This window comes from Mandrillus leucophaeus, unplaced genomic scaffold (assembly GCF_000951045.1).
Source record: "Mandrillus leucophaeus isolate KB7577 unplaced genomic scaffold, Mleu.le_1.0 Scaffold706, whole genome shotgun sequence".
NCBI classification, from domain to species: Eukaryota; Metazoa; Chordata; class Mammalia; order Primates; family Cercopithecidae; genus Mandrillus; species Mandrillus leucophaeus.
Window position 1 is genome coordinate 521,030 of NW_012107653.1, and position 12,748 is coordinate 533,777.

Genomic DNA, 12,748 nt, shown 5'->3' on the forward strand with positions numbered 1-12,748 from the left:
TTTTTTTCTTTGTTATAACTTCCTATTTCAGCTTTCTCACAGACTCAACTCCAACTATAGCTACTCTTGTTTCTCAACATCAGAGATATTCAGCCCCTTAATTCCTATTTTTTTTTTTTTTTTTTTTTTTTTTGAGACGGAGTCTTGTTCTATTGCCCAGACTGGAGTGCAGTGGTGCACTCTCAGCTCACTGCAACCTCCACCTCCCGGGTTCAAGCGATTCTCCTGCCTCAGCCTCCTGAGTAGTTGGGATTACAGACACGCACCACCACACCCGGCTAATTTTTATATTTTTAGTAGAGATGGGTTTCACCACGTTGGCCAGGTTGGTCTCAAACTCCTGACCTCAAGTGATCCGCCCACCTCAGCCTCCCAAAGTGCTGGGATTACAGGCGCAAGCCACCGCACCCAGCCAATTCCTTAACTTTTAACCTCTTTTTTCAGGTTTATCAGCCTTCTCCTGGCCTTACTTTCCTATCTAGACTAGACCACACAGTTGATCACAACTCTCTTGTACTCCATTCAACCAGCAAAACCCAAACTGATTCAATCTCATAATTTGCTTTCTCTTCTCCAATATCTAAATGGAAGAAAACACACAACTGCAAAGATTGGCGCCATTCCAAATTTATGATCACCAACTTCTGCTGGGCTCTTAATGATGCTCAATAATCCTTTTACTTGTCTTTAACCAGCTCTTTTTTCTTCCTGGCTGTCCTAAGCAGCTAACGCCCTCCTGGAGTGTCCTACTTAATTCTATTCTGTAAATCATGCTTCTTATTTTGAGAAATTTAACATTCTTAGCCACAAAGTACTTTAATTGTCTTGCCCTTTCTTCTAACTTTACAAATATATCTATATATACACCTATCCATGCATCCTCGCTCCAGTCTTAGAGGATAAATGGTGCCTCCCAATTCCTAACCACCCATTCAAGTAAATCTCACTACCTAGTTTTAACCCAATACCTTCATATTTCTTCTGGAACCTTGTACCATCAATTATCCCCAATCTTTTCTCCATTTTCAACCTCTCCCTCTTCTCCACTGGCTCCTTCGACTCCATCTATAAACACACTCACGTTTCTCTCATTTTAGAGGCAAAACAAACAAACGAACAAACAAACAACTTCCCCTGGTTCATAGTCCCCCTATAGCTCTCTCTACAACTTTTTTTTTGGTCAAACATTTTGAAATATATTCTATACTCATTGTCTTGACTTGACTTTTCACTCACTCCTCAACCCACACAATCTGACTTCTACCTCCTCTGAATACATTTCCATATCCCACCTTAACAACTAGAAATTGTTCCATTGGAACTACTCACTAAGGAAGCCAAAACCTCTGTATTGTCAATTCTAAAAGAAACTTTTTTTGTCCGTATCCTTCTGAACCTTCCTGGGATACTTAGCAACATCATTCCTTCATTCTGTTTTGATATCCTATATTCCCTTTGTTTCCTTGGAACTATTATTCTCCTGGTTATTTTTATACCTCTGGCAATTTCTTAAGATTCCTTCAGACTGTCCTCCTTCTTGGCCTGAGAATTAAATACTGTGCATTCCCCTGAGTTCTGCTTTTAGCCTGCTGTCTGTTCCCTCCCTTCCTTCCTTCCTCTCCCCACTCCTCTCACTCTCAAATATATGTGTATGAATGTGTATATGCATATTAGGTTGAACCACAGCAAACTGCCAATCATTAACCACCTCTGACGTACAAGAAGTGGCAATTTCCTAAGGTCCAGCCTAATGTTTAAACAGTTCTTTAGCGTGGAAGAATAAGAGAAGAAACAAAGAATAACCCAATTAGAAGATTGAGAGAGAATTGCAAAAAAAAAAAAAAATTTCAAACTGAAGTCTCTGAAAATGTATTAGCTGGGAGAATTGGTGTGGATATCATGTGAATGATGATATTGGTCAGGATGTAAAAGTTACAATTAACATAAATAGACCTCAAATCCAACTTAATGTGATAGGTAATTAAGCAAGTGCCATTCAATTATGACAAACACTAACCAGGACAACATGTTTCCTGTCAATGTGGCCAACAGTAAGTGATTTAAGGTAAAAAAAAAAAAAAAAAAGTTATAAAAGAAACATTACTTAATTGCCCCTCTTTTAGAATAGGAATAACCATTCTATAAGAAAGTGGCTCTCAAACTCATTCAGGTAGAACTTCTGAAAGCCATACTGGTCTTCTTGGAGACCACCCCAAAATAGTAACATATTATATATAAGGTTGGAACAATTTTATTAGCAGAAAACGACGATTACTATAAATATAAAATATGAATGTCAAGGGGAGTTTTGTTTGCTTTGGTCACTACTATATTCCCAGTGTCAAGAAGGGTATATAGTAGGTGCTCAAAAAATATTTCTGAAATGAATAAATGTATCTACAAAAATATAAACTACAACAATCAAACTAAGTATTTCTCAGTTCATTTGTTTTTATTAATATGCGTCTGCCACTTGTTCGTTCACTATGTCATTTGCTACAAGTGGAAACAGGTCAGGAAAACTGTATGCAACACAGCCTTAAAAAAGGAACATTCTATGCATTAACTTTGAGTTGAGTGATGCAGCACCTCAAAGCCCAGGTCCAAGAAAATCCTGTTATAAAACCATTGCTGTAATGTCAGTTTGGAATTGTGTACCACTAGCAATAGAATAATACATCCTATTGAATCTAAGCAAGGCAAGTTTTTGTTACCTGGAAATAAATGGTTGATGTAAAGAAGAGCTGTGCTAGATGGTCAAAAAGAAGTGGTTTCACCTCTAGGAATTAAAAAAAAAAAAAAGATTATTCAAAATCCTTTCAATCTTAGTACATTGAATTAAATGACTCCAAATTTTCATAATACATACCAGAGAAGCTACTAAAAGGAATCCAGCTCACAAGCTGAAGGAACTGTGACCGACAACAAAGGCCATCCCAGAGAGGAAGGCTCTTATACAGGAATGCTTCACAGGAATAAAACCCCTCCTGTAACATAAGTGAATAGTAAATCCTTATATGGAACTCTTCAGTCATAAAATTACGCTCTAAACAACCAGTTTATTTTGTGCTATAGTTGCTGCACTCTTAGACTAATTTTTTTGTCATGAATATAATAAAAGCCTTAGGTTAGGTGCCAGACTTCCTCAGAAAAAGGATGAGATGATTAGTATTTGCATACATTACCATCTTTATCAATATAGTTATCAAATACCATAAAAGTTCATCAATTGGAAAGAAGGTTAAAAGTTATAGAATTTTTTTTTAAAAATAAAATGTACTATCTTGGGATACATGCAGTAATTTGAACAGTCAATAAAATGTATACAATATTATGTAATAGGGCTAGAATTTCATTAGAGGCCATAGACCAAATCCTAACTCTGGGCAGCTCCATCTTTAGAGGCTCAAATGTCTAGGTTGCTTATATTTCCACCAGAGTGAGGATCTGGGACTTCCCTTTTTCCCTTTGTCACCTAAGCTTTTCACAGTGACATGCACCAGGACTCTATCCTCAGACCTTCTTTTCATGACATGAATTCTCTGTACAATCTCATCCATATCATAGCTAAAGCCACTTTTAACATGAGGGTTCCTAAATCTGTATCTCTAGCCCAAATCTCATTCCTGAGCTCTAGACTCATCATTTTACTGCATACTGGATATGACCGCTTTGATGTCCCATTAGGACTCTCTTAAGTGAAACATCTTTCCTTCCAAGCCTGCTCCTCCTATATTTCTTTTCTCAGTGAATGCCATCCATCTTCCCAAGTAGGAAACGTAAACATCAACCTAAATTGCTATCCTCACTACCATCATCTGCACCCAGCTTCCAATTAAATGGTTTCACACCAAATCCCTAAAACTTGGGTTGGGTGTGATGGCTCACACCTGTAATCTCAGCACTTTGGGACGCCAAGGCAGAAGAAACGCTTAAGCCCAGGAGTTTGAGACCAGTCTGGGCAACGTGGTAAATCCCCGTTTTTATAAAAAAAAAAAAAAAAAAAAATACAACAAACAAACAAAATATAGCCAGGAGTGGTGGTGCACACCTGTAGTCCTAACTACTAACTAGACTGAGCGGGGAGGATCAATTGAGCCCAGGAGGTCAAGGCTGCAGTAAGCCATGATTGTGCCAGTACACTCCAGCCTGGGCAACAGAACAAGACCTTGTCTCAAAAAAAACCCAAAAAACAAAAAAACAAAGAATTATTCCACAAACATTTATCAATCAAGCGGAACATCTATACATGAAGAAAAGTTAGACATGGTTTCTGCCTGCTGGGAGCTCATAATGAGTGGAAAAAATGGATGCTAAAAGTGTCACGATAGAGGCAAGCACAGGGAGCCATGGGAGCACACAGAACGAGGAGCTAACCCACACTGGGCAATAAGTGAAGGTTTCTTGATGGTGCTGATACCTAAGCTGCAGCTTAAAATACAACTCAGGGTTACCAGACCAAATAGTCCATTGGCTGGAACATATTTGGTGCTCAAAAAATGTTTGTTGATTATAAGGATATAAGTAGTGACCCTATGAAATTTACATTACTGGCTAATTCAATTAACTGAATACATTTAATTACATCTTCAGTTTGTTCTCTTAAATTACAGGCTTTCCCCTTTTATTTGCATAATACAACATATTCTTTCTTTAAATCTAACAGTGCAAAGATAAAAGTCCAACTCAGCTTCATCTATAATGAGCTTCAAACTGAACAAATATTATTTACAAAAGATGTCAGATACTAAAAAAAAAGGTTTTTTGTTGTTGTTTTTGAGACAGGATCTCACTCTGTGATCCAGGCTGCAGTGCAGTGGCACAATTATGGCTCACTGCAGCCTTGACCTCCTGAGCTCAAGTGATCCTCCTACCTAATCCTCCTGAGTAGCTGGGACTACAGATGCATGCCACCATGCCTGGCTAATTTTTGTATTCTTTGTAGAGATGGGGTTTTGCTGTGTTGCCCAAGCTGGTCTTGAACTCTTGGGCTCAAGTGATCCACCTGCCTTGGCCTCCAAAGTGCTGAGATTACAGGTGTGAGCCACTGCAGCCAGGCAAGAAAAAGTTTTCAATGGATATCTAAATAAATTTTAGTAAAGGGTGGTGGAGAGTGGAAGAAGCAAGTGAAATCTTACTTGTAAGAAGCACTCTGCCCTGATGATAGTATCCAGGAAGTTGGTAAATTCTTTTCCATGTTCATAATTATTCACCTTATACCAAATACATTCTAGAGCAGAAACAGTAAATATAAGCATCTAGTTGTACCACAATAAAAAAGTGCACAAAACATAATTATCACTAAAGTGACAAGTGACAAAGTAAAAAAGCCATAAGTCTCATACATCCTAGCTAACTCATGATGCAGACTGGAACAGATACATGGAGATGATAGTGAGATATTCCTCAACAACTTAGTAATATAGGGAAAAGTTTATAGTGTAAATATAGGGAAAAGGTTATAGAAATGGAGAGAATTCACATATAATGAATATGATAAGCTTTATATCACATAGCAATCAATCGAAGAAAGTATAAACATCTGAATTAAAAGTTTTAGAATACCCTAAACTTCAATTAGAGTAGGCTGGGTATAATGTAAGAGTGACAGAAATTTAGTAGGTGGAAATCTAATAACCTATATCATATTCTTCAGAGCAGAAGAAGGAGAATTGGACTGGAACCAACTAAAAGCAACTTTAACCACCAGAAGAATCAGGAGTTGCTTATCCAGTATCCAGTAAAGAAACACTCAAATTTGGTCAAAAGAAATACTATCTCTAGAGAAATATACCTGCCCCTCCCCACCGCCCCCCACCATTGGAGGAATGAAATGCTCAGGCTTTACTATGGCCTGGATGAAAGACTTCTCACTGCCCTTTCCTTTAATTCTATAATTAAGAAATCTTCTAATGACAAATTTGACTCCCATATATGCTGACAGCAGAGAGGGGATATTCTGGTTGGCAGATATGAGCATTTTGTTTACCAGAAATAATTAATTTTATAATAAGCTGACATTCTGGCTTATACATTTGTCTCTTTTGAGTTTCGTTACCATTAACGGGATGACTCTGGGGCCCTAACAGCAAGTTTCTGAATATACAAAAATGAAGAATCCTTGGATTGTGATAGTCATCAAAGTGGAGCCACCCAGTGAGTTTTGGTGGCCATCCAGCAGTGTTTCCTTAACAAAATCCCTCCACCTTCTTACTGCCTTAAAATTACAACAACAGAAACATTCATGCTCTAAATATAAGATTACCACAGACATAATTACAGCATATGAAGACTCCTGTTGTCTAGAATTTGGCACCCTTATAAAAGAAACCCATTTGTTAACTGTCTTGGTCCATCCTCACTCAATTCTTACCTTCTTGTAATGTTTGACTCAACCAGTAATAAAATCTCAGCAAGACTGGCTCATCTCTGACACAGTTAATATAGTGAAGCAGCAGAGAGTTGTTTAGCACTGAGCCCATCTGAGAAGGCAGCTGCAATGACAGAACAACCGATCAACAGTTAAGTATCTGAAAAGTGGATAAGGGAATCGTCATATAGAAAATATATAACAAAAATAGGCTGGGCATGGTGGCTCATGTCTATAATCCCAAAATTTTGGGAGGCTGAGGCAGGAGGGTCACTTGGGCCCAGGAGTTTGAGGTCAGATTGAGCAACATATTTTTTAAATAATTTTTTTGTTTGTTTGTTCTGAGATGGAGTCTCACTCTGTCACCCAGGCTGGAGAGCAGTTGCGCCATCTCAGCTCACTGCAACCTCTGCCTCCCAGGTTCAAGCGATTCTCGTGCCTCAGCCTCCTGAGTAGCTGGAACCACAGGCATGCACCACCAAGCCAGGCTAATTTTTTTTTTTTTTTTTTGAGATGGACTTTCGCTCTTGTTGCCCAGGCTGGAGTGCAATGGCGTGATCTTGGCTCACTGCAACCTCCGCCTCCCGGGTTCAAGTGATTCTCCTGCTCAGCCTCCGAAATGGCTGGGATTACAGGCATGCGCCACCACGCCCAGCTAAATTTGTATTTTTAGTACAGGTGGGGTTTCTCCAGGTTGGTCAGACGGGTCTCGAACTCCTGACCTCAGGTGATCTGCCTGCCTCAGTCTCCCAAAGTGCTGGGATTACAGGTATGAGCCACCGCACCCAGCCCAATTTTTATATTTTTAATAGAGATGGGGTTTCACCATTTTGGCCAGGCTGGTCTCGAACTCCTGACCTCAAGTGATCTGCCCACCTCGGCCTCCCAAAGTGCTAGGATTACTGGCGTGAGCCACCGTGCCCAGCCTGATATAAATTGTTTTAAAAATTAGCCAGGCATGGTGATGCACATCTATAGTCCTAGCTACTTGGAAGGTTGAGGTGGGAGGATCACATAAGCCCAGGAGTTCAAGGTAACAGTGAGCCAAGATCACGCCACTGCCTGGGTGACAGAGTAAGACCCTATCTCAAAAAAAAAAAAAAAGGCTATGAAATTCAAATAGAAAATGCAAAGAAGCACATGGTCCAGTCACATACCTCTAAGCAATGGATATTCTGTAAAAGTTGGGGGAAGCTTTTAAGTTGTTCTAGTGGAAATGATCCACTTCTATTCAGACAATCAGAAAGACTCATCTCTTTTTTTCCACATTCTTTAGTGTAGCTACTGGAATTGAGCACTGGTATAATTGAGAGAGAATTCCACTTCTGAAGAAAGATAATAAAACAATCTATCAGTGGACTAAACAGACTACAAACCATAAATATAAAAGCAGTTGTTAAGGTGTTTCAATTAAAGGAATCTGAATATGGCTTACACAGAATCCTGGGTAACTGACATGTACTTAAATATCTATAATCTCCTCTAAGATCTGAATGGTTATTACTTGGATTTAATAAAAGAAAGTAATGCAAGTTGTTTCAGCTTTAGATACTTACTCTTTTTAGAGGACGAACATTAGCTGGACCCAACATCAACTTCAGAGGTTCTGGAGAAGGTCCCCGGTTTCTTTGCTTCACGGCAAGCAGAGCCATCTTCCACAGATTCTCTGAATTCTTAAAATATATCTATAAATTTGGATATAAAGTACAAGAGAGTAGGTACCCATAACTTGGAGCAACATAAAGTCTAAAACTCCTCATTATTGAAAACATATTATGAAATCCTTTACACTCATACAAATGCACTTATTTTTTTTTTTCTGATTAGTAATCTATTAAATACACCAAATGGGATCAACACGAAGTGCCAATCCCTAAAAAAAACTTTCCCCAAACAGTATTTTAGTTGAAATCGGTAAGTTAACTTTACCAAAAATAACATATTTCAATCTCAATATGATTTCTCTCTCCTTAATCCCTTACCTTCTTCCTTACAGGCAAAGATACAGAAATCAGAGCAGGAGCAAAGAACTTATACAGCGACAACAAAGCCTGGAGATGAGGCTGCATTCCCTGAAATAAAATAAGTTTTCCATTTTCAATTCTGTGACTATTAAGAAACTGAGGAAACAAATGCCAATAAGAAGGAAAAAAGTATATTCAGACCATAATTTCACTATGAGATATAGCTATAGGAAGATGCTATCAAAAATCAAGGAATGAGTAACCAGACATTTAAGTCAACCACCATAAAACAACTCTCTCCAAACTGTGATCTTCTCTCTTACGACCTTTTCCAACTTTACTTCTTCCTTGTATTTTCTCTCTTCTCTTCCTATACCTTAGGCTGACCAGTCATGCTTACTAGCATAGCATAGCTTATTCTCACTGGTAGCATACTCAGGACTCAAAGTTTACTCATCTTTGATTTAGACCTCAAGGAGATAGGACCAAAAGAGAAGCTAATACCTGATTATTATAATTATTGGAAAATTATCTAGGAAACCACAATTGGTATGCCATAATCAAGCAGCTTTGATATAACTGAAACAAGTTTTAACAAAAACACTAATTTCACAATGAAAGAAGTGATTACTGCTAGATACCTGTTTTATACATCTAGCTATCCAGAGAAAGCATACCACTAAAATGAATTCTAAGGAAGTAACCAAATTGTTTTATTATGCTAAAATGTTATTGAATCGAGTACTGTACAAAGTAAGGCAGCAAACGAGGCTTAGAAATACAATATTTCCATTTTATAACAGCTTCTTGAAATTAAATGTATTAAAAAACCAAAATGACCCAGTTTATCTATGTTGAAAATATCTCCTAACCTCTGTACACCCATTAGTAATGAGTATCAGAGTGTTTGTTTTGAGCTAGAATGCTTTTTAGAGAATACTTAGTTGTGCTGAGGCCTTTAGAACTTATAGTCTAGTTAACTAAAACTATCTTTTTTGTTAAAAAGTTAATACTAAAAGAGGGAAGGGGGAGATTTCCAGTTAAAAATGGCATATTGAACATATGATTAACTCTGGGCTCTCCCAAAGCCCCATTTAAAAGACAGTGAAAGAATGAAAAAGGTGGCTGGGCGCAGTAGCTCATGCCTGTAATCCCAGCACTTTGGAAGGCCGAAGTGGGTGTATCACTTAAGGTCAGAAGTTTGAGACCAGTCTGGCCAACATGGTGAAACCCCATCTCTACTAAAAATACAAAAATCAGGCCGGGTGTGATGGTGCACACCTGTAGTCCTAGCTAGTCGGGAAGCTAAGGCAGGAGAATGGCTTGAACCTGGGAGGCAGAGGTAGCAGGGAGCTGAGATCGCGTTACTGCACTCCAGCCTAGTGACGGAGTGAGACTCCATCTCCAAAAAAATAAATAAGTAAATAAAATAAGAATGAAAAAGGATAAAGCAAACTACAAGTTCAAAGAGAACAAGAGAGGAGACAACAGCATATAAGAAATCTAAATAAGATTTTGGAATCTAGAATGAAGATGGCCAAATAGAAACCAAGTTAGCAGAATAGATAAAATGAAATCTAAGGTGTAAACAGAAAAAGCCTCAAAAAAATCAGATTCTTGCTTGACAACTCCCAGAAAGGATCATGAGTTGAAGGACCAGATATCTCTAAAAAGTGGGGATGCAAGACGGCCAGAAAACAGGAGTATTGCATGAAAGGCTACATAAGAAGCAGTTAGAATCCCAAATTCCTTCACTATACTGGCAAAACATTAGGGCTTTACTCTCTGAAAATGAAGCTGGACTTGGATACCAGGCACAGCCAAGGGAGGATACCAAGACCATTTCTCACTGCTTTCTAGTGCTCAGGTCTCAGAGTACCAGTAGCCAGGTTTATACCCTGTGATGATGTATTACCCCATTCTAACACTGCTATAAAGAACTGCCCGAGACTGGGTCATTTATAAAGGAAAGAGATTTAACTGACTCACAGTTCCGCATGGCTAGGGTGGCCTCAGGAAACTTACAATCATGGCGGAAGGAGAAGCAAACACATCCTTCTTCACATGATGGCAGGAAGGAAAAGAATTAGAGCTGGGCAAAGGGGGAAGCCCCTCATAAAACCATCAGATCTTGTGAGAACTCACTATCACAAGAATAGCATGGGGGAAACCGCCCTCATGATTCAATTACCTCCCATCGGGTCCCTCCCATGACATGTGGGGACTATGGGAATTATAATTCAAGATGAGATTTGGGTGGAGACACAGCCAAACCATATCAGATGGTTAATTTTAAGTTTTGATTTGGCTGGTCCACAGGCTGCCTAGATATTTGGAGAAGCATTATTTTGGGTGTTTCCGTGAGGGTTTTTTGGATATGATTAACATTTAAATCAGTAGACTTTGAGTAAAGCAAATTGACTGCCCTCTGCAATGTGGATAGGTGTCATCCAATCAGTTGATGGCCTGAATAGAAGAGGTCCTAAAAGAAGAAGAAAATGTCCAACAGACTGCCTTCAGACTTTATCTGCAACAGCAGTTCTTCCTGGTTCTATAGTAGACTGCCACTTAACTCAAACTGGAACATCAGCTCTCCTAGGTCTCCAGCCTGCTGGCCCATCCTGTAGATTTTGGACTTACCAGCCACCATAATCAAATGAGCCAATTCCCTATAATATTATAAATACACACACACACACACACACACACACACACACACACATATACTTGATTCTCTACGTACAACTATGCAACCCCATAAGACAGGAAACAGGAGAATTCTGCTTTGAGAATATTAACATAGTCATCTGGGAGGATCCTCAACAAAACATCAAGATCCTACAATGAACAAGTCCTGCTCATACACACAAGTTTCCAATCATCATGTTACTGTTTTACTTTTAAATATGAACAATTAAGCTTTACCAAGCATTGGTGAGCAGTGGTTCACACCTGTAACCCCAGCACTTTGGGAGGCCAAGGCGGGAGAATTGCTTGAGCCCAAGAGTTTGAGACCAGCATGGGTGACACAGAAAGACCCTGTCTCTACAAAAAATTTAAAAATCAGTCAGGTCTGGTGGTGCATGCCTGTAGTCCCAGGTACTCTAGAGGCTGAGGAGGGAGGATCACTTGAGCCCAGGAATTCACGGTGTCAGTGAGCCATGATCATGCCACTGCACTTCAGCCTGGGTGCAAAGTGAGACCCCCATCTCTAAAAAAAAATTAAAATAAAATTTAAATGTAAAAAGTACCATGAAAGACCAAACAATCTAAAAACAGAAACTATGAGGAAACAGAGACAAAGCTTGAAACAGAAAAAAATCACAGCCCAAAGTGTATACGCACAGGCTCATGCCTGGTAGAGAGAGAACCAACCCTTAGGATGAGACCTAATTCCCCCTTCTTGTTCTAAAGATTGCCCTGGACAGGGCCTAGTGTATATAGGAAAATGCCCCACTTCCTACCATTCATGCCTGCCACCAGAAAGACAACTTTTGTGGTTTTTTTCCTTCATAGATGGGAGTTATGGAGCATGGATGGGGATAGACGGGATATATGCCTTGGCAGGTATCAGAAATTCACACATTTGATGTATTTCCTCACATATGTTGACTATGCCTGTTACTATCATGCATGTTAGGTTACATATGAACATAGTTATGCCTTCTTGGTTTGATATTGTTGGACTTACCCAAATTCATCAAAATTCAGCTAACCAAAACAATGTTATGTATGCATCTTTATAAATGGGTACTTACTGATAATGGAATAACTTAATGATGTACTGTATAGAGTGGTAGTAATGAAACTACACATTTAGTGTCTCCGTTATAAATTTTTAGACAATCATCTCATAAATCATTTTTTAACTTGAACATACACTGTGTTTCAGCTCATACAAATCAGCAAGACCTTTTTTTTTGGAGATAGAGTCTCGCCCCGTTACCCAGGCTGGCATGATCTCAGCTCACTGCAACCTCCACCTCCCGGGTTCAAACAATTCTCCTGCCTCAGCCTCCCAAGTAGCTGGGATTACAGGTGCCCACCATCACGCCCAGCTATTTTTTGTATTTTTAGTGGAGACGGGGTTTCACCATGTTGGCCAAGATGATCTCGAACTCTTGACCTTGTGATCTGCCCGCCTAGCCTCCCAAAGTGCTGGGATTACAGGTGTGAGCCACCGCACCCGGGTACTAAGATCTTTTATTATGGTAAGAATTGTCTTATTCCATTGAAACATTTTGCTGTAACATGGGAAAAGGTATTTCTTTTTCATAATTTCTATTAATGTAAAATAAAATTCAAAATGGACAAAAATATTACCAATAATATCTTCAGAGAACTGAGAAAAAATAATTGTACCCATGGAACTAAAACAGAAGGCTATAAAAAAAGAATAATCATTGAACTGCAC

General features: G+C 39.0%; 1 protein-coding gene across 1 annotated transcript in view; it reads right to left on the reverse strand.

Moving 5' to 3' along the window:
* The window catches only part of CENPI (centromere protein I), a 76,186-nt gene that overhangs the window by 38,654 nt on the left and 24,784 nt on the right, over window positions 1–12,748 (reverse strand). The window contains exons 9-15 of the mRNA XM_011964790.1: window positions 8,353–8,442; window positions 7,927–8,055; window positions 7,528–7,695; window positions 6,374–6,494; window positions 5,139–5,230; window positions 2,870–2,987; window positions 2,715–2,779 (exon numbers count right to left, since the gene is read on the reverse strand). Coding sequence (XP_011820180.1) covers window positions 2,715–2,779; window positions 2,870–2,987; window positions 5,139–5,230; window positions 6,374–6,494; window positions 7,528–7,695; window positions 7,927–8,055; window positions 8,353–8,442 — 783 coding nt within the window. The remainder of the gene's footprint in view (window positions 1–2,714; window positions 2,780–2,869; window positions 2,988–5,138; window positions 5,231–6,373; window positions 6,495–7,527; window positions 7,696–7,926; window positions 8,056–8,352; window positions 8,443–12,748) is intronic.